Source organism: Orycteropus afer, unplaced genomic scaffold (genome assembly GCF_000298275.1).
Source record: "Orycteropus afer afer isolate SDZICR_OR568_19922 unplaced genomic scaffold, OryAfe1.0 scaffold00002, whole genome shotgun sequence".
Classification (NCBI taxonomy): Eukaryota; Metazoa; Chordata; class Mammalia; order Tubulidentata; family Orycteropodidae; genus Orycteropus; species Orycteropus afer.
The window spans coordinates 33,971,960-33,993,223 of NW_006921589.1; the positions used below are offsets into that span (position 1 = coordinate 33,971,960).

General features: G+C 39.5%; 1 protein-coding gene across 1 annotated transcript in view; it reads right to left on the reverse strand.

The window, feature by feature from the left end:
- SPATS2L (spermatogenesis associated serine rich 2 like) overlaps positions 1 to 21,264 on the reverse strand; it is a 120,077-nt gene that overhangs the window by 27,094 nt on the left and 71,719 nt on the right. The window contains exons 5-6 of the mRNA XM_007935299.2: positions 14,740 to 14,946; positions 12,719 to 12,854 (exon numbers count right to left, since the gene is read on the reverse strand). Coding sequence (XP_007933490.1) covers positions 12,719 to 12,854; positions 14,740 to 14,946 — 343 coding nt within the window. The remainder of the gene's footprint in view (positions 1 to 12,718; positions 12,855 to 14,739; positions 14,947 to 21,264) is intronic.

Genomic DNA, 21,264 nt, shown 5'->3' on the forward strand with positions numbered 1-21,264 from the left:
GGGTCAGGAGGACCTGTAACCCACAATGATCTCACATGCTTCCCCATCCTGGACCCTGTAAGCTGGGGTCACCTTTTGCCCAGTTTCCATGACTCCCTTTCCTTCACTTCCCACATGACTAAGTTTCCTGCTGTCTACCTCAGAAATCTCTCTTCTACCCTACTTTCCACTTCCAAGTTAATCCTAGGCTCATTATCAAATCATTGGGTATTAGTTTTTGTGGGTGTTTTCTGTTCTACATTTCACTTTGTACATTTTTGCATTTAGGTTTTAGAAGCTACATTTCGTTTTTTTTTTTCCAAGCCATTCTTTTTATAATTACAAAAAAATAATGATTTTTTTTTTTGAATGCAGCAGTGGTGACAAATTAAACTTGGAAGACTTCTTGAATATCATACATTGATATTTTGTAAACATTTAAAACCCAAAATAAATATCTATAGCATGTAGACTGGGGTTGGGTTCCAACCCTTCAAAAAAGTTGCCTACTAATGTTGACTGTCAGGGAAATAAAGAGGGGGTGCCTCTAAGCCTGAATCCCACCCAACATACAGAGTTAAACCCCTCTAGCTATCATTGAACATCAGAACGATGCTCAATTTGCCCATCAGGTAGAGCCTATTTTACTCCTATTTGATCAGAGATAAAAGAATCTGTTAATATCTCTTAGTCTGCACATTTGAAATTGGAACCCTAGAATGATGTGCAACCACAATTAATGAGTACTTCATCACACTGTCTGCATTTTTGAACTGGGACATGTACCCATTTAGCATAAGCACCAACTCCTGACACTCAGAAAATCCTGTAGTTCCTCACAAAGGACTAAATCAGAAAAACCAAACTCACTGCCTTTGAGTCAATTCTGACTCACAGCGAACCCCACTGGGTTTCCAAGGCTGTAAATCTTTATGGAAGGAGACGGTCCCATCTTTCTTTCACAGAGTGAATGGTGGATTTGAACCACAAACCTTTTGGTTAGCAGCCAAATCCTTTATCACTATACCACCAGAAGGAGCTCTGGTAGTATAGTGCCTAAGGCATTTGACTGCTAATCAGAAGGCTGGAGGTTCAAACCCACCAGTCACTCCTTGGAAGGAAGGCTGGGCAATCTACATCCGTAGGGATACCGTCTCAGAAACCCAAGGAAGGGTCGCTATCAGTCAGGTTCGACTCGACAGCAGTGAGTTTGAGTTTTATACCACCCAGAGCTCCTTCACAAAGGACAGCATCCATTAAAAATAAGAGGGATTTCTTTCACTTCTTGGAATTTTAAAAATGCATCTGTGCTGCAATGATCCAATAAATTACACAAATCCCAAAACGCCACGTGTTCAATGGAAAAATCTATATTCTTTGTATACCTCCATTCAGAATTTCATATGAGTTTGCTTAATAATGTAAGTTCTTATCTTTGCTAAGTACTGCCTAGTTTTGTTTCTTTCCATGGAGATCATGTTTAGGGAAAGTAATACAGTATTTGTCTTTCAGTAGTTATAAAAATGATATGATTTACCACCCATTTTTTTTTAAAAAGCTATACCTGCGGGAGAGAATGTAAACTATTCTATCTGAGCATGTTAATCGTCTCATAGCACGAGGGAGCCATTTATGGAACTGAGTGAACATCCTTCTTCACATTTTTACCTCATTCTACATGCTCATTAAAAACAAACAGGAAAATATAGAGAACAGGATAGAAACAAAGTATTTTTCAAAATAAAACAAAATCCATCTTTGTCTCATATTTAAAATACAGCCAATCACTCTGAACGCTGCTGTATTTCCTTTCATTTTTTTGGGGTGGGGTGGGGGTGGGGAGAGACTGGAGGGAAAGCCTATGCAAAAGCCATCATGATTGTCGAACATGAAAAACTTAGAAACTAGAAGAGACAGATGTGGTGGAAGTCAGATCCACCCAAGGTCGCCTGGCCGAGCCTTGACTGTTCCTTGCTCCATGGCCGGCTCTGGAATTCCCTGGCTCTCTAATGAGCAGGCAGGGAAGGAAGGTGCACTTCTTGGTTTGGGCCACAGGCACCTCCAGTCCTGTGCTCTGCCACTCTCCTTAGTAACCCCCTCCCCTAATCCAGTGGCTTCCAAAGTTGGGGGTACAAATAGATTATTAAACTCTATATATTCACTTTTCATGAAAAAGTAAACGTTTCTAATCTTTAGCATATATATTAACAATGGCACGTATATAGCATTTATAAATAATTTTTCTGAGTTCCGACGGATGTGCCAAAATTCTCTTAATGATGGACTGAGACCCAGGGCATGTTCCCCTCTGAGAGCATATCATGATCTTTTGTGCTCTCGTTCCTCGTGTTGCTTCTTCTGCACGGGACCCTCTTTTTCCTGTCTCATTCTAGGGAATTCACAGTCAACCTGCAAGATCCAGCTCCAAAGTCATCTCTGTGGTGGACCCCTTAGTAACTAGCCAGACGGAACTGATTGTGCCCTCCCTTAAACACAAGCCCTGGAATACTGTATGTCTCTCTGCATTATACTACTTGTTTCTATCTGCACCCCCTAGACCTTGGACTTTTCTGGGAAAGAGATTGTCTTTCCTAGAAACATGGAGTGGAATTTCTGGGCAGTGAATGATTAATGCGTTTGGCTGCTAACTGAAAGGTTGGAGGCTTGAGTTCACCCAGCGGAGCCTGGGAAGAAAGGCCTGGTGAGCTCCTTCTGAAAAACTGAGACATCAAAACTCCACAGAGCACAGTTCTCCTCTGACACACGTGGGGTTGCCATGAGTTGGACTTGACTAAACACGCTTTTTGACGTTTTCAGCAGTGCCTTTTCTATTGTGGCCCTCAGACGTCAGTAACCACTGTGATAATTAAATGCAGTTTCCTGGGCTCCACCCCGCACCCACAGAAGAATGCCTGGGAATGTACCCAGACACTCCTCATACACTCCCAAGTTTGAGAAGTTCTAACTTGGCACACACTCATCTATTGGTTGATGAGATGAAAGAACAAAGAGAAGAGAAAGGTAGAGAGAAAGGGAAAGGCATGGGAAGACGTGAAAGGAGAAAGAAGGATGTTTTGGAGGCAACTGTGGCCATGCAAAGGAGCCCTGGTGGTGGATGTAGTGGTTAAGCTCTAGATTGCTAACCGAAAGGCTGGTGGTTCAAACCTACCAGCTGCTCCATGGGAGAAGATGTGGCAGTCTGTTTCTGTAAAGATTATACCTTTGGAAACTCCATGGGGCCGTTCTAGTCTATCCTATAGGATCACTATCAGTCAGAATCTACTTGGTGGTGGTTGGTTTGGTGGCCATGGAGAATCGGGAGTCCTTTTGCCTTACTTCTCTCTTCATCAGGCAGTAAACTGTTAAAAGGTGATGCAATATCCATATCTCACAGCTGAGATCTACTGCATGCCGAAACTAAACAAAAAATTGGAGAAGGACACTTCTTCCCAGTGTCTTGGTTAGAGGAAAAGAAATTTTTCCAAATTTGTTCTCTCCTAAAAAATATTTCCTAGATTTTTGTCCTGAATTACTACATGTTTATGTGGAACAGAAAGAGAAACCAACTTTTCTGAACAACTATCATAGGCAAGGCTACATATTTTTTACAATGATCTTGTAAATACAGTTTCATGTACATAAATCTTCCCAAAACCCTAGAAAGTGATAGCAGTATCCCTGTTTTTTCTCTGAATAGAAGAAACTCAGCTAGTTTCAGAGCTAGAAGTGTGGAGATGGGATTTACACCCTACTCTAACTCTGTACCTCATGTTTTCTAATTAAGTGGTGAATAAAACTTGGATAATGTGATTTTTATTAGAATATGGCCTAGAAAGAACCAAGAGTTTAGAGTCACTTGAAGAATGATGTAACACACTTACAAGGAAATTCTATTAGACTAACTTCAGGTATAGCCTTTCTGTATGATTTGTTGCTGTCTTAGCTGCTAAATTGTCCAAAAGGACTCTCTCTCTACCAGTCTAATAAATAAACAAGCTTCAAGATCCATTAGGAAACTAATATATGATATCTAACCTTTTAATATTATAATGTACTTTAAGTTTACACAAGTATATCAGAATAAAGTCATCTCATTTGCCCAGTGAAAACAGATTGTCTTGTAGATTAAAAAATATATATACACACAAAAATGTTGCATACCCTCTCTACGGGAATGTGTAGATAAAATAATTTGCTTAATTCCTTTTTATATTTCTACTTTATGATGAAAATGAACCGTTCCTTTTCAGACATATGTTACCAGACTGGTAGCCTTAATTTACTGAAGACTCGGAAACCTTTTCAGATTTCTAGCTCACGTCAGAATCACCTTCTTGTCCTCCAGCTCTTATTGCGGGCCTATTATTCCCCAAAGAAGGCTGCAGTGAAAGGAGGGCTACCTCCCAATGCCAAGTGTATGGAGAATATAATGTATGGAGGTAATCCACACATGTAGCTCAGCAATGCTATTAATACAAGGTGCTATTTAGGCTGGTTTCCAGGGGACTGTAACAGAACTGAAAAGGCCAGTTCTGTACTTTTGGTATTTATCAAGCTGCTCTTCCTTCATGTCAACTGACTCATTCAGACCTTGGTGTGGCCCTAGAGAACCATCTAATGCAGAGAAAAACTTCAGGGAGGAAAGGAAATAGGAAAAGAGAAGCTTTCCCCTCCAAAGGGCGAGCTACACCTATTTAGAATGACACATATTCACAAATGCGGCAATGTGCGGAGGCAGGATTTCAAATACACTGTACCACAGGGACTCGCCTTAGTCACAAAGTCGCTGGAACCTTGAGTTTCTCCATGTTATATGGTATTTGCCCTTTTCACAATTTCAGAATGGATCCTGGAGCTTATTTCTATTTATTGGACTAGTGCTGAGTGAGGAAAAGGAGTCATTTTGGGCAGTCTGTCAGCTAGGCCAGCAACAAAACCACACACATGGCTCTCTTGAGGCATTAATGTATTTATCAGCCTCTTCTATTACTGCCTCCTGACATCCTCTGCAGGTGTATGTTCCTCACCATCCTGTGTGCTTTAATACACTGGCATTCTATCAGAAATCAGAGGGGGGGCACAAGAGCAAGTTTATTTAATTTCTTTTGTCTCAATGCTTTGTACAAATCACAAGCAGGGGACACTCAGAAAAACCATTTAAAAATAAGGAAAGGGATTAGTCAGGGAAATCTTGTTTATAAAGGTTTTTGATCAATGCAAGATTGTATTCATTTCCAGGGCACAAGGATATAGAGATCTTTTGTTAACTTTCTTTAAAACATCATGAAAAACAAAATCCCAGATGTCTTATTTATTAGCTATTTAGTCTAAAGGAACTGGTAAAACATAGTAATGGTTTAACAGAGTCCCAATATTTTAATAGGAAAGTGAAGTCTTTGTAAAATTATTATATGACAATGCTGAGTAGCTGAAAAGGTTCCTAACACATCAGCTCTCCTACTGGTAATGCCATTCTTAACATCTGTTGTTGATGACCCAGAGCAAAGCATCGTAACTACACTGTTCTAGATAATTCTGACTCTAGCGTGTATACTAGGAATGTGTATTGTTTCAGCCACACTGGTTTTAAACTGGAGCTTCTACTCATTACCCATGATTTTATCAATATCCTCCATATGACTGATCTCAAGGCATTAATTCTGTGACACAGATCTGATTCTAGGATTTGTTATACCTAATAAATATGTTCCCCATACTCCTATCAAAGTATGTAATTCTTCTAATTAAGGGAAGGTGGTAAAATGGCCAACAAGTATTTGTTCAACCACTACTGCACATAAGAAACAAAAGACCTTCTGTTTTCACTCACTTAAATAGTACAAGGGTTGGCAAACCTGAGCCACTGGCATTAGAATATTTAGACATATGCTGTGTATGCCAAAGAACATCAAATAATATTGCTGTTCGGCTGAAACCAAAGAAAAATAGTAACTACCAAAACAGATTCTTTACGGAACAATGCCCCACTGTGTTTATCTTTACCTGCCTCAGATCTTCATCTCAATCCTGTCCCCACTGTGACACTTGGTTTTACTGTAAAATGAGAAAAAGACCAAGGCCACAGAATGGCTAATGAAAGTGACAGCCTATCATTAGCTATTTTTCCATCTTATTCTAAGGATTGAGTTGAATTCTGTAATGAAAAATAGGTAAAAAAGCAAAACCCTGAATTTTTGACACTTCAATATAATTGTTTTCCTGGTCTCAAGAAGGCAAAAACATAATTTGACCTTTAAAATGTGTAGCTAGGTTTATGTTTCAGGCAGTATGAAAAAATTATTTTCTTACTGTTCTGATATGAAAAGAGAAGGTTTTACACCATGTATGTAAATGATTGGAAATGAAAACTCACCCTCTTGTCTGCAGTGGTGGATTTTCAGGGGAATTTGGTGAGGGGCAGAGACTTTGGGGTATTGTAAAGAGGGGTGTCCCTGTCTTTCCTTTAAGGAGTTACAGCAGACACATTCTTCCTCTCATTCCTCTCACCCAGGCTTTCTTGCCTTTGGTGCTATTGACATTTTGAGCTGGATAATTCTGAGTAATTGAGGCAATGTAGGATGTTTATCAGCATCCCTGGCCTTTATCCAACAGATGTCAATAGTACCCCCTTCTCAGTTATGACGACCAAAAATATTTCCAGATACACCAAATGTCCCCTGGGAACAAAAGCATCCCATTGAAAACTATTGCTCAGCCTCACACATATCACCCCCTTAGTAAGACTGACAACCTATGGTCTCCAACCATAGACACCCATGAGAACACCAGAAATTCTTGAAAGAAATCCTTGTTCTCAGGACCACTCTAAACCAGTTAAATCAGTATCTCTGGGGGAGGGAGAAGGACTTAGGCAAGCAGTGATCACAAAGCTCTGAGAGTTTTTAATGATAGTGTATACACAAATACTTTGGTATGGACAGCAGTAAATATTAATTTACAGGCATCATCTTTCAGTCAATGTTAAGTTATTCACCAAAGAGAAGGAAAAAATGCAAAAGGGCACAAAAAAAGCTAGCTTTGAGCACTGTGTGGAGAGCCTGGCAACTCACAAAAGTAGTTAAAATTTTTGAAAACGTGGGGTCAAACACAAACCAACCAACAAGGAGAGAATCCTGCTATGTTTGATGAGCCCGAAGAAGTAAAGAAAAATGATCTTATTTGGACTCAGACTGAAGTGGTTCCAAGGATGTATGCTCCAACAATTTTATATTATTTGGGCATCCAAGGAGCTAGAAACTGGGCACAAGGGAAAATTATCACAAAGGTTGTTCTGAAATGTGACGGCCCCACTGGCAATTTGTCATATGGAAGGGCTTCCCAAGCTCACATCCCAGAAAAAAGGACACAAAGTTTAAAATGTCACAGTGATGATATCTGCTGTGTCTGGGGCCATCCTGCCGACAACGCTAATGATCTGTGTATGGTTTGGCTTTGCTACCAGCAGGGCTTCAGTGTCAGATTAGAGACTCCCTTTGGTATGTGATTTGAGGTATGCCGGAAGAATATATACCTATTTCAAAAGAGCATTTTATTCTGCCTGAAATTCTCACTTTTAGGCTCATTCTTTCAGCTGGGGAAAAAGTCTCAAAAGAGCATTTGTTAACATGTTAATATGCAGGTATGTTAACATGTTAATATGCAGATATGTTAACATGTTAATATGCAGATATGCCACTTTGGGAGGGAGGACACATCATCATCAAAAGGATGAGGTTATCAGTGACACAAGACAAATGAGTTTCAATGGTCAAGAAGGAAAAGAGGGAAGGGATATGGGAACACCTTCACAACTTCCCATCCTGATGGCAGTGTCAAGATGGAGAGCCCCTGGCCTGTAGGGGCAGCAGGAAGTTCACTCTGTCTTTGCTATGAGGGAGGAAGCTTCAAGATGGAGGGAAAGCAGGCAGAGGAAGAAGTGGGGCAGGGGTTGGGATGAGAGAGCTAAAACCACTGACCTTTCCAAATTCTGTTTGAGCCAGAAATGGCACCACTTTAGGAAAAAATAAACATGAGGTATAGGAACATGTCTGGACCCTTTATACAGGATGCATGCTTTAACTGATTTCCCTTTTGTATTTGAAAGAAAGAAGCCTAAAACTGTTGCCCCCATTAGCCCCTGTTCTCTGCAACCTTGGGCACTCACGCTCTGCCCCTAGTGCACTCTCTCTTCTGCTGGATCATGACGGTCTTCCATTTTCTCTAAGACTACTTTTAATTAGGTGCTAAACTGACAACAGCACCTAACAGAATTTTTACAGCTCTATTTTAGAATAATTTCTCCCCCAGCATATGGCAGGATGATCAAGTATCCTCCTTTCTCCATGTTCTCTGAATATACTATTTTATTGCTCATTTTAAGTCTTCACAATCAACTTGGACACACACCCAGATTAGAGATGAGAAGCTAGGCTAGTTTGAACACAAAGCAATTAAATCTAGCAGCTATGATTCCAAAGGATGACTATTTTCCAGTTGTGGTAGGGGGCCAATCGTACAGAGAAGAAACCAGCTGTTTCATGTTAGTTCCTGATGTGACTTTTCACACAGATGCTCATATTGCAAAATTTATTTTCTGTTAAGATGTACTGAGAGAGTATTCCATTCTTTGTTCCCCTCCCAAATTCCATATTCTTTTTGGAAAAATGAGAATGCTCTACATTATGGTTATTTAGCCCAATGTAACTGTGCTCTGGTTAAATGCCAAGTTTGACTTTACATTTTAGCTACTTAATGGGGTATCCTTCAATAACCGTACTGAATACGGTATTCTTCCTAGCTCAGTCAGGAAGGATAAGCATTTAGTTCATTTTCCTGTGATGTGTGCTCACTTGGGATAGAGCATGTGCAAACAACGAAATTCTCCCATGAATCCATCAGTATTCCTTGGGGAATGTGAGCCCAGGCAGGGCTCACACTATGCTAGTACTTCAGTAGCAAAATGAATGTTTAGAATTTCTTACCTGAGATTTCTATCTTTCTCAGCTACCTACAATGCCTGCTAAGTACTATGGGGTTGAAAGAATGGAATGGCCCAAATAAGGAGCGAAGACGAGCTAGAACTAAAACATATGTGCCCCTGCTGCTTATGCATCGGATGATTTAACATCTGTCTCAGAGCTAGCTCTCTCTTCAGAACTCTCCAGAGGACCTGTCCCATGTCCTTCAAATCTAGAGATGTCTTCAAAGGTAATCCTGAGGTCATAATTGTATTAAATGGATGGAGCCAAATTCAATGGTTTCTCTAAGGTCTATTTCACAACTAATAGGTAAGTTTCACTTTTTTAAACTTGGAAGCTTCCTGATATTTTCAAGAACAGCACAATTCCAAAAATTTATCCTTTTCTCTTTTCTAGAAAATAAGAAAGAGGCTTTATTCAAGTACATCAACATGTTGGCTGGGCTGCAGGCTTATTTGGAACACTTGCAAAGTTTTTCTGTTTGGCAGAAATACACACCAATGGTAGACAAACAGAACTTAGGTTTTATTTTTAATATTCATGTCATTAGTTTATTACAGGATCGGCAAGAAAATAAGTGCTGGCATTTGCTCATTTTGTAGCCCTAGTGCACAGAAAATAGTTGCCCTCAATCTTTTGTTCTTCATTTTGGAGGAAGAGTTCCATTTTTCCAAGTAGGTGACTTTTAAACAGCAGTATTGGTGGAACTCATTCAGAAGTGATCCTCCCCATCAGGTTAGAACACAATGTGAATGATAGGCAGAGCAAAAGATAAACAACTTCCTTGTGTGCTGAGTTTCCTGGCCCCATGGTTTTAGGTCTTCAGGACTGAAGAAATACTCAAAGAATCCATTATAAATTGCAACAAGTCTCATGACCCATGTGATGTTCATTTTACTAAGAAATAGAAATTAAAGTACTCAGAGCAGCTGGAAAAGAGGGAGGTAATTTGAGGTCATGGCTCACTTTGTCCATTAGTGTGTGAGCCACTCAGATAGCAGGTATCATACAGAGACCTCAGATTAAGAGTTTATTTTAAAATGCCACACAAAAGGACAAGGTAGAGTGGTACTCTCTGAGCAGCTAACTATTGTCTCTAGACGGTGGTTGAAAAACTACAACTCCCAAGAGCCATGTCTAGCCCTGCCTTTTGTGTGTCTACTGCCACTTTTGAGCCACAACAGCAGAGCTGAGTAGTTGCACAGAGACCATATGGCCCCAAAAGCCTGAGATATTGACTAGCTGGCCCTTTACAGAAAATGTTTGCTGTCCTAGTTCTAGAGAACAGGGCTGGAAGTTGGCTTGTGTTTATAAGTATTAGGTAACTTGATTAAGGACAGATTGGAAAAGTCATGTAACTATACAGTTTTTTAAAAGAACACCAACAATACTAACACTTTTCATTTGTGTAACATCTTTACCTTTCTGTTTTAGATTAAATTTCCCAAAAAGATACACTGAGGTCCTAACCCGTGTACATGTGATTATGACCCTGTTTGGGAACAGGTTTTCTTATGTTGATAAGGTTGTTACCAGTGTAGGGTGGGTCCTATACCTAATCCATTCTGCATGGCTTCTTATAAAGAGACATAGACTGGGAAAGATACACACAGGGGGAAATCAGACATCATGGGACACAGGAGACAGATGCAGCTACAAGCCCAGGATTGCCAGCAGCTGTTATTTGTCTGAAAGAGACAAAGAAGGACCTTCCTCTAGAGCTGAAGTCCTGAATTCAGACTTCTAGCCTCCTGACATGTGAGAAAATAAATTTCTGTTCTTCAAAGCCACCCACTTGTGTTAATTTTATGACAGCACTAGAAAAATAAGATGCTTCTCTAAATACTTTCCAACATATTCTTGGAGTTTGCTTTGAACAATTACTTAGATTATAATATGATTCATCAGAGAAGAGTTCCAGTAAGGCCCAGATACCATGACGGTGTGTGTGGGGATGTGATGGTGGTGGTGGTGGTGGCGGAATTACATGATTCTTCACCTCTGAGGGCCTTTGAGAGTCTGAATGGTAACTAAAGGAGATGATTTTCTTTCAAGTCCTTGGTGTGTTCTATATGCATGAGATCTTATATGTAGCAGATGGCATAAAATTAATGAATTTTAGATTAGGTTAGTGTTAGGCTTAATTCTTTGATTTATACAACTTCATTATCAGTTTCTGCTAAAAAGCATGTTAGTGTCAAAGCAAGGACTCTGAATAGGAAAACTAGACAGAAGATGTGGTCAAATTCCAGAATCATGGGAAGTCAATGAGATATAGGGAACATGTTACATGAGCCTGGCCATGACACAGATGTGTTTTCTTTGTCCTACATCTTCCTCCTTTCTTTTGGTGTTAGTACCCTAATTTTTCTCTAGTGAACCATCATCTTCAACTCTCAGTCCATGGGGTTCAGGTGATGCTTACCTCACTCTTAACACTGGTAGGCACATAACTATAGACCTCTAGCCACAGTGACTGGTGTAGGGACAGATACATGATACAACCCAGCCAATGGGAATTAGCCCTGGAACTTTTGTTGAAACTATTGTAAACAAAGCCCTCTCTGATGAAGGGACAAAGGATATGTAAACCTGGAGTTGCCAGGGGTCATTTCTGCTGCCATATTAAGAGATGGGGCCTAAAAATGAAGCTTGGAATAAAATGAACCAGTAGATTGTGGAAGACACCAAGAAAGGAAGGGGATTTAGGGAGTGAGAGAGAAACTTAATCCTGATGTCATAATCTGGGCTTGTTGCTGTTGTTGTTATGTGCTATGGAGTCAGACCTGACTCATAAAGACCCCTCCTTGAGTTTCTGAGGCAGCATAACTACGGAAATAGATTGCCCAACCTTCCTTCTGAGGAGTTTGCCTCAAGGAATCTTCTCTTGGAAGATTACATCAGTCAATAAATTCCCTTTTCTCTGTTAGCTAATGTGACTTGGGTTTCTGTCAGTTGAAACTTTTCAGAGTCCTGACTGATATGCTGAGACTATTCTTCTACAGTTAGTAACTTAACCTTTACTAATAGCTATTTCATTCCAATTGTGGACCTGAGCAAATGTATAGGACTCAAAGACATGTGACATGTCTTCCATCCAAATCAGTTGCAGGTCAGGGCAGGACCAAAACCACATCAGCATATCATTTTTAATTCTAGTCTTAAAGATACCCAAGAATGGGATTCTATCACTAAACCTATGTAAGATTTCTGAGTTTAAGTTAGGTTTCGGAAATTTCTCTTATTTTATAATGATATCCCTGGAAAATATTTTGTTTTCTTAGTAGCATTCATGGTATTAACCTTCCAGGAATTTGTCAAAAATATCACTTAATGAGGTTTTGTTTTTTGTTGAGGTTTTGTTCTATATCATCCATATACTTTTGAGCTAACTTCAAACTCCAATGAATTATGTCTACCAGGATATCAGGTTTCTTTTAATTCAAACACTTTCTTTTCTTTTTTTATTCCCAAGATATATGCTTCTGCCTTCAGGGTTTTAAAAAATGTGCTGGAGAGTTGTTCAGTGATGTTTATGTACTGAATAAACAACGTTTTCCATCTTCTACCAATTGTTGTTGTTGTTATGTGCCGTCGAGTCGGACCCGACTCATAGCGACCCCTCCTTGGGTTTCTGAGGCAGTACACTACAGAAGTAAATTGCCCCATCTTCCTTCCGAGGAGTGGCCGGTGGGTGGGTTTGAACCTCCAGCCTTCTGATAAGAATCATAAATTTGTAGTTCCTACGTTGAATTACTTACCAGTTGTGTAGTTCAGCAAAGGCAGCTTTGATCTTCTTCACTGAATTATCCACTTCTTCTTTGATCATGACACGGTATCTAGTTAGAGAAACAGTGCAGCGTTGCAAATCCTTCACTGATTTCTCAATATTTGGGCCTAAAATTAATGTCAAGAAAAAAAAAAACTGTCAAATCTAGCACTTTACCTTTCAACTGTGAGCGAAACAACCAATTAAAGCAATTGACTCATTAAAAAAGAGATTTTGTTGTTTGCCTTTCAATGGAAAAAAAAAAAAAGTTCTGTCAAGAGGATGTTTATACCACAAAGTTTTTTAAACTAGAGCGAGAGGTTTGTCCAGCCCCTGAGAACGTTGTGCTTCCCCAGTGGCCCCCTCTGGCTTGGCCGTTCGGGGCCCACTTGTCTCCTTTGCTCTCCACCAAGAAGCTCTGATTATTATGTTCTATCGGGCAGTCAGCTGCCACACCCAACGCTGGGGGTTCAAAGCCACCGTCCGCTCCCCGCCAGGTAGATGGGCCATCTCTTTAGGAGCTCTGGTAGCATAGTGGCTAAGACACTTGCCTGCTAACCAGACGGCTGGCGGTTCAAACCCACCAGCCACTCCTCGGAAGGAAGGTTGGGCAATCCTACTTCCGTAGTGATACTGCCTCGGAAACCCAAGGAGGGGTCGCTATGAGTCGGGGCTGACTTGATGGCACATTACAACAACAACAACAACAACATCACAAATTGCAGTTTCTTAGACTCTGATATGCCAAAGCCTGTTTGTGCTGCTGGCTCCTCACTCTATAAACAACACTCTGCGTGGTTAAAAACCAGCAGGGCTTTTGGAAGAGGAAAATGACATAGAGAGTGGGAGAGGTACAAATGAGCTAGAAGGAAGACAGAGCATCAGTGCCAGGGATGCCAGCTCTGGCCCCATCAGCCACAAACCAGGCCTGTAATTACAACAGCAATAATGAAGGCAGCTCTATGGGTGCAAAGCTTGACTGATTTCCTGAAACTGTCACCTGGGCTTACAGATAGTGTAGAGCAAATAGGCAAACTATACTTATCCCAAAAAGGCCATATTTCTTGGAAGAAAGAAAAAAGTTCTCCCTCAAGAAAAGTGAGAAATTATATCAAACCAAAGCCAAGGAAATCAGATACAATTAACACTGAATGAGAAGAACATTATTTAACCTGGGGATTAGAAAGAAAGTGATTTAGCCTTTTTTATTTTTAATACCAGTTATGTATAAAGGATCCTAAAAGTCAAACAATAATAAGAATAAAACCTTCCTTCAGTGTTATGATTCTGAAAGTTCGAACACAGAGCTGAATTTACACAGGTAAGATCATCTCTGAAGGAGACATACTAGCCTCTAGACTCATCTTCACTCAATGCAAGTTAAGGATTTGTACTTAACAAACTTAAACATTAGCTTCTTTCGGTGTTCAAATGTCTAAACCAGCTCCTGTAGGAACATTTGTTTTGTAAGACATTAAAGTAGAAAGTATTAGTGGTGCAAGTTGATCCATGCCTACAAAGAAAAGAACAGCCCCAGAGGCATGGGGAAAAGGAATGTAACCACCAGTAAAACCAGTTTCTCTCAAGTTGACTCTGACTCACTGTCACCCTCCATGTGTCAGAGGAGAACTGTGCTCCATGAGTTTCAGTGGCTGCTTTTTCAGAAGGAGATCACCAGGTCTTTCTTCCAAGGCACCTCCAGGTGAACTCACATCTCCAACCTTGCGGTGACAGCCAAGTCTGTGCACTGCGCGCATCACCCAAGGACTCCGTGAGCTGGAGTCACTTGACAGACTCTGGTTTAAAGGACTGTAGTTCCACTTAAACATTCAAAACTTTTGATTAACATGTAAGAAGTCATATCTGCCTTTCAATCTATCTACATGTGTCATGTAAATGCAAATTCATTTGCATTTCTCTTCACAAAGCATCTTTTGGAAAATTCTGTCATTTGGTTACTTTTCTGTGTGTACAAAATATCTTCAACCATTTGTGCGAAATAAATCACTTTACCTCTTTTCTTTGCCAACTCATCTGGCTTTATTTCAAGATGAGCTGCAGGGACATTGGACTTAACAGGTGATGTTTTTGCCTTAGGCTTGCTTGGGTTACAAGGCTGCTCAGCTGACCACTGTAGGCCATCTGACCTCTCTGTTGTTCCATGTATAGGTTTGGGGTTCCCATCTAAGGATAGTTTCTGTTGCAGTGGTCTGTTGCCTTCTGTAAGAAAACACCAAATAATGACTGTGAAGTGATAAATTAAAAACACTGGAAGACAGTGATGGGAATGCCAAGATTTTTGTTTGTTTGTTTACATATTGTCAATAATGCTTTTCATTGCAAACAGTAAAGAAACTGTTTTAATAGAATCTCCAGAAGATTAGAGAATGTATTAGAAAGAGCCTTGTATTTGGAGTATGAAGACATAGGCTTGTGTTTTGGCTCTGGTAATTTTTACAGAATTTTCCTGGACAAGCCACTAAACATCTCTGAGTCTTACTTTTCTCACCAATAACTACCCAGGAAGGTTATTAAGATGCTTATATGAAATGAGCAGATTTTTTTTTTTCTATTTCAGTAAAGGCTTAGGCACCTTTAAGTAAGACTTATTATGGAATCTATAAAAATTGCTACATTAATGTCTTGTGGTATTTTATTCTGAATTAATGAAGGCAGCAGAGTGATTGGAGATAGGGCAAGAATGAAGTGACAACAGGTCATATAATCATTTAATCAAATTTATGAAGAGCTTAAATCAGGAAACACCGTCACAGTATCTCAAATGTATTTTAAATCCAGGAGTCAGATTCCCTCTGGAGCTTTAATAGATATGGCAATAAATCAGCAGCATGCAACTTTAGGTGTCTTTTAAAGGTAAGTTCCTATTTAGTTATTGCTGGAGTGAATTAAATGGTACCTTAGTGGCCTGAAAAGGAAATGTATCAGTCTTACATCTTACTTACTACCAGAGAGAGCTTTTGGGCATGAAAAAAGGGAGTCAAGCATGCTTTCAAAGGCCAGATTCTTAAAGAAAACTGGGCTTAGTGGAAAGAGTGTAGGTTTGGATCTGGGAGACCCAAGTTCTGATCTTCCTTAAGTCCTGGATGACCTTGTGGGAACCACTTCATTTGTCTGCTTCAAACAGAACAAAGTGTCATCTCTGTGAAGCCCAGTCTCCTTGCCAGCTAGTCACCCCACCCCACTTCTCTGTACTTCTATGGTGCTTCCTATTAGCTGTCGTCATGTTGGCCCACAACTAATGGTACCCCATAAGGCAACATGATTAGATTGTGTGATCCACATGTACTTCACTGGCTGATTTTCAGAAATAGGTTGCCAGGCCTTTTTTTTTTTAGTCTGTCTGAGTCTGGAAGCTGTTCAGCATCACATCAACACTTAATGCATTATATTTTAACACAACATAGCTTATATGTCTGTCTCTCATCCCTGCCTTGCAGCAGCTATGACGTATTCAAGGGCAGATACTGAATCAGATTCATTCTTGAAACTGATTGAACCGTAAATTAATGACTTACTCTGTTAGCTAATGTGACTTGGGTTTCTGTCAGTTGAAACTTTTCAGAGTCCTGACTGATATGCTGAGACTATTCTTCTACAGTTAGTAACTTAACTTTTACTAACAGCTATTTCATTCCAATTGTGGACCTGAGCAAATGTATAGGACTCAAAGACATGTCTTCCATCCAAATCAGTTGCAGGTCAGGGCAGGACCAAAACCACATCAGCATATCATTTTTAATTCTAGTCTTAAAGATACCCAAGAATGGGATTCTATCACTAAACCTATGTAAGATTTCTGAGTTTAAGTTAGGTTTCAGAAATTTCTCTTATTTTATAATGATATCCCTGGAAAATATTTTGTTTTCTTAGTAGCATTCATGGTATTAACCTTCCAGGAATTTGTCAAAAATATCACTTAATGAGGTTTTGTTTTTTGTTGAGGTTTTGTTCTATATCATCTATATACTTTTGAGCTAACTTCAAACTCCAATGAATTATGTCTACCAGGATATCAGGTTTCTTTTAATTCAAACATTTTCTTTTCTTTTTTTATTCCCAAGATATACACTTCTTTCTGGTTTAACAGGTGTCTGTAGAATTTTGGCTGAATTAAAAAACACTTAAAATGTTTAAAAGAAAAAAAGGGGGTGGGGAGGAACACAGTGCCTGACACTGTCATAAATACTACAAAGGCTACACATGGAGAAAGTATAAAAGAATATCATCTGAGTACTAGTCAATTCAATTTTAAACATTAGCCCATTTATCATAAATGTAAATTTGACTCTAGTTGAATTTATCATTTATTATCTATATATCAAGAAAGCACAACCTGTATTTGTGCTGCACCTGAATGATGAGTAGCTTTTAAAATTTGCTTAAAGGGAAATTACAGTAATCATGAAATGTTCAGCAAAGGCAGTGAACAAAGTAAATAAGTACTGGAAACAACATTTCCTCCAGTAATGAAAGTGATCTAAATGGAAGGACACAAGCAATTGTATCTTTATTTAGACTAAAATGGAACTTCAAAGTAGGGCAGTGGCTGTCAGACTTCAGTGTGCCTAAGTTCCCTTGGTACTTATTACAAATGGAAACTCTCAGACACCATCTCCAGATACTGTGATTGTGCAGTGGGCCTGGGAGTCTGCTTCCTAGGTGATTCTGTTCATGTAGAGATGGGTGGTACCACCCACCTCAAGAAACCCTACTGTAAAAGATGAAAAACTAATTTTATGAAGAGTCTATAAATGTTTGTGTCAAAACAATGATTAAGCCCAGGATTGTTCCAACTCATTCTGTCTCTAAATCACAGTTGAGGTTTTGTCTTGAGCTACATCATAAATTGAGAATTTGAATACAGTTCATTGTGCACAGTAAATTGTTTTATTCTTGAAAATAAGATCTGTATTATAGTCTAATGTTAATAAAGACTTTAGAATAGAGAGAAATAATTATCCTTCTGAAATACAAACATTTCAAATGGAAGACAAGCATGCAAATGAGCATGGACTCATTAACCTACAGCTGAAAATATTTGGTTTGTATATCAGAAAACTGGTGTGTGGGCTATTGGTTCATTTCATCATTCATACAATGAATATTTTTTGAGAAAGCTAAGTAGCAGTATTTTCTTAGGGTACTGAAAAAGTCTCATTATTGGCGGAATCACTCAACATGGGAAGGTTTGAAAATCTCAAAGATTACTTGGGCATATTTGCACACTGGATGTACAGATCAGTCTCCAACGACAGTAAAACTCTGCGGTTCTTTCAAACACAAATTGACAGTGAGTTACACAGTCCTAACAGATTTGTGTTCACTTATCACAAATCCGGATACTTCCACAAACAGAATAATGGGAGTTCTTTCTGGGACACAGTGACTTTCCTCTAACATCATGTACCACTAATACCTTCAGTTCTCTATCTTGTAAACTTGTAAACTTCAATACACTCTGGCTGACTGGCAGTTGATTCATATAAGCCTGCACTGTCCAGTAAGATAGCTACTAGATACATGCAGCTATCGGGAGCTCTGGTGGTATAGTGCCTAAGCCATTTGTCTGCTAAGCAGAAGGCTGGTGGTTCAAACTCACCAGCCACTCCTCGGAAGAAAGGCTGGGCAATCTACTTCTGTAGTGATATTGCCTTGGAAACCCAAGGAGGGGTCACTATGAGTATGATCCAACTTGACGGCAGTGTTTTTCTTTTTTTTAATTGAATACTTGAACTGTTGCTTGTCCAAATTGAGATGTACAGTAAATGTAAAATATAGATCAAAATGTGAAGATTCAGTATAAAAAAATGTAAAATATCTCTGATAATATTAAAAATATTGATTGTAGTAGATCAATGGAACAGAATAGGGTCCAAAAATAGACTCACATACATACAATCTACCAATCTCTGCCTTTTAATTGATGATTTTTAGTCCAGTTACATTTAATTATTACTATCATTGAGTTATGTTTACCATTTTGAGTCACATGTAGTCTTTGTTTCTGTAGTCTTCATCTCCTTATTTCTTTTAGATGAATCAAGTAACTGTTAGTATTATCTTTTTAGTGATATTTCTATGTTTGTGGACCAAAATGGATGTCAGAAGAGACTCTGAAACTTGCCCTTGAACAGAGAGTAGCTAAAGCAAATGGAGGAATTGACAGGATAAAAGAGCTGAATAGAAGATTTCAAAAAGCAGCTTGAGAAGACTAAGTCAATTATTATAATGAAATGTGCAAAGACTTGGAGTTAGAAAACCAAAAGGGAGAACATGCTCAGCATTTCTCAAGCTGAAAGAACTGAGGAAAAAATTTAAGCCTCAAATTGCAATACTGAAAGATTCCACAGGCAATATGTTGAACAATACAGGAAACATCAAAAAAAGATAGAATACACAGAGTTACTATACCAAAAAGAACTGGTAGATGATCATCCCTTTCAGGAAGTGGCATATGATCAAGAACCAATGGTGTTGAAGGAAGAAGTCAAAGTTGCACTGAAGGAAGTGGCGAAAAACAAGGCTCCAGGAACTGATGGAATACCCATCGAGATGTTTCAACAAATTATGCTGTGCTGAAGGCACTTGGCTATGCCAAGAGATTTGGAAGACAGCTCCCTGGCCAACTGACTGGAAGAGATCCATATCTGTACCCATCCCAAAGAAAGGTGATCCCACAGAATGTGGAAATTATCAAACAACATCATTGAAATCATATGCAAGTAAAATCTTACTGAAGATAATTCAAAAACAGTTGCAGGAGTATATTGACAGAGAGCTTCCAGAAATGCAAGCTGGATTCAGAAGGGGATGTGGAGCAAGGGATATCATAGCTGATATCAGATGAATCTTGGCTCAAAGCAAAGAATACCAGAAAGATGTGATGGTTAACTTTGTGTGTCAACTCAGCTGGGCCTGGTTGAGTGGCTAGGCAGCTGAATGTAGTTATTCTCCATGGTGAGATTGGTAATTAACTGCATAGTGGAATCTATTGGAGCAGCTGAGTAGGTGCTTTGGGTATGTGGTCTGCTTCCCATATATAAGAACTAGTTTTAGGAATGGTCTCTAGCTGATGGCACACTTGAACCCTGCAAGGAGCCATGTCGTCGTTCAGCAGCTTGCCATAATCTGCTGACCTTGGGACTTTCAATGGATTTGAATTAACGGCCTGCCACATGGTTTGGACTGTGCCTTTTTACTTGTCAACCTTGGGCTTGTCAGTCTCAGCAGCCAGCAGCTGTCTGAGTGACGAAACACCTGTAGCTCCAGTGGGACGGGAGCAGGAAGCAGAGCTGAAGCACAAGGTTGAGGGGCTTTCATCCAGCCCTTAGAACCTGGCACTTTGAACTTGGACTTAAAGCCTCCAAACTGTAAGAGAATAAACTCTTGTTTGTTCAGCCATCCCATTTGTGGTACATTTTCTGTTACAGAAGCACAGAGGTAACCAAAACAGATGTTTACTTGTGTTTTACTGACTATGCAAAGGTATTCAATTGTGTGGATCACATACAATTGTGTGGATAACATTGAGAAGAATGAGAATTTCAGAACACTTAATTGTACTTATGAGGAACCTGTACATAGACCAGGAGGCTGTCATTTGAACAGAACAAAGGGATACTGCATGGTTTAAAATCAGGAAGAGAGTGTGTCAAGGTTGTATCCTTTCACCATACTTATTTCAACCTGTATGCTGAGCAAATAATCTGAGATGCTGGACTATATGAAAAAGAATGTGGCATCAGGATTGGAGGAAGAATCATTAACAACCTGAGATATGCAGATGACACAACTTTGCTTGCTGAAAGTGAGGATGACTTGGAGCACTTACTGATGAAGATTAAAGACTACAGTCTGCAGTATGGAGTACATCTCAATATAAAGAAAACAAAAATTATCACAATTGGACCAATAAGCAGCATCATAATAGATGGAGAACAGACTGAAGTTCTCAAAGACTTCATATTACTTGGTTCTACAATCAACACCAATGGAAGCAGCAGTCAAGATATCAAAAAACGTTTTGTATTGGGCAAATCTATTGCAAAAGACCTCTTTCAAGTGCTAAAGAGCAAAGATATCTCCTTGAAGACCAAGGTGCTCCTAACTCAAGCCACGGTATTTTTTAATCGCCTCATATGTATGTGAGAGCTGGACAATGAATAAGGAAGACCAAAGAATTGATGCTTTTGAGTTGTGGTGTTGGTGAAGAATGCTGAAAGTATGGTGGACTGCTAAAAGAACTAACAAATCTGTCCTGGAGAAGTGCAGCCGGAAGGGTCCTTGGAAGTGAGAATGGCCAGCCTTCATCTCACCTACTTTGGTTATGTTGTCAAAAGGGACCATTCTCTGGAGAAGGATGTCGTTCTGGGTCAAGTGAAGGGTCAACGAAAGAGGGGAAGGCACTCAACAAGATGGATTGACAAGGTGGCTGAAATGATGGGCTCAGGTATAGTATGGATTGTGAGGCTGGCACAGGACAAGGCAGTGTTTTGTTCTGTTGTACATAAAGTTGCT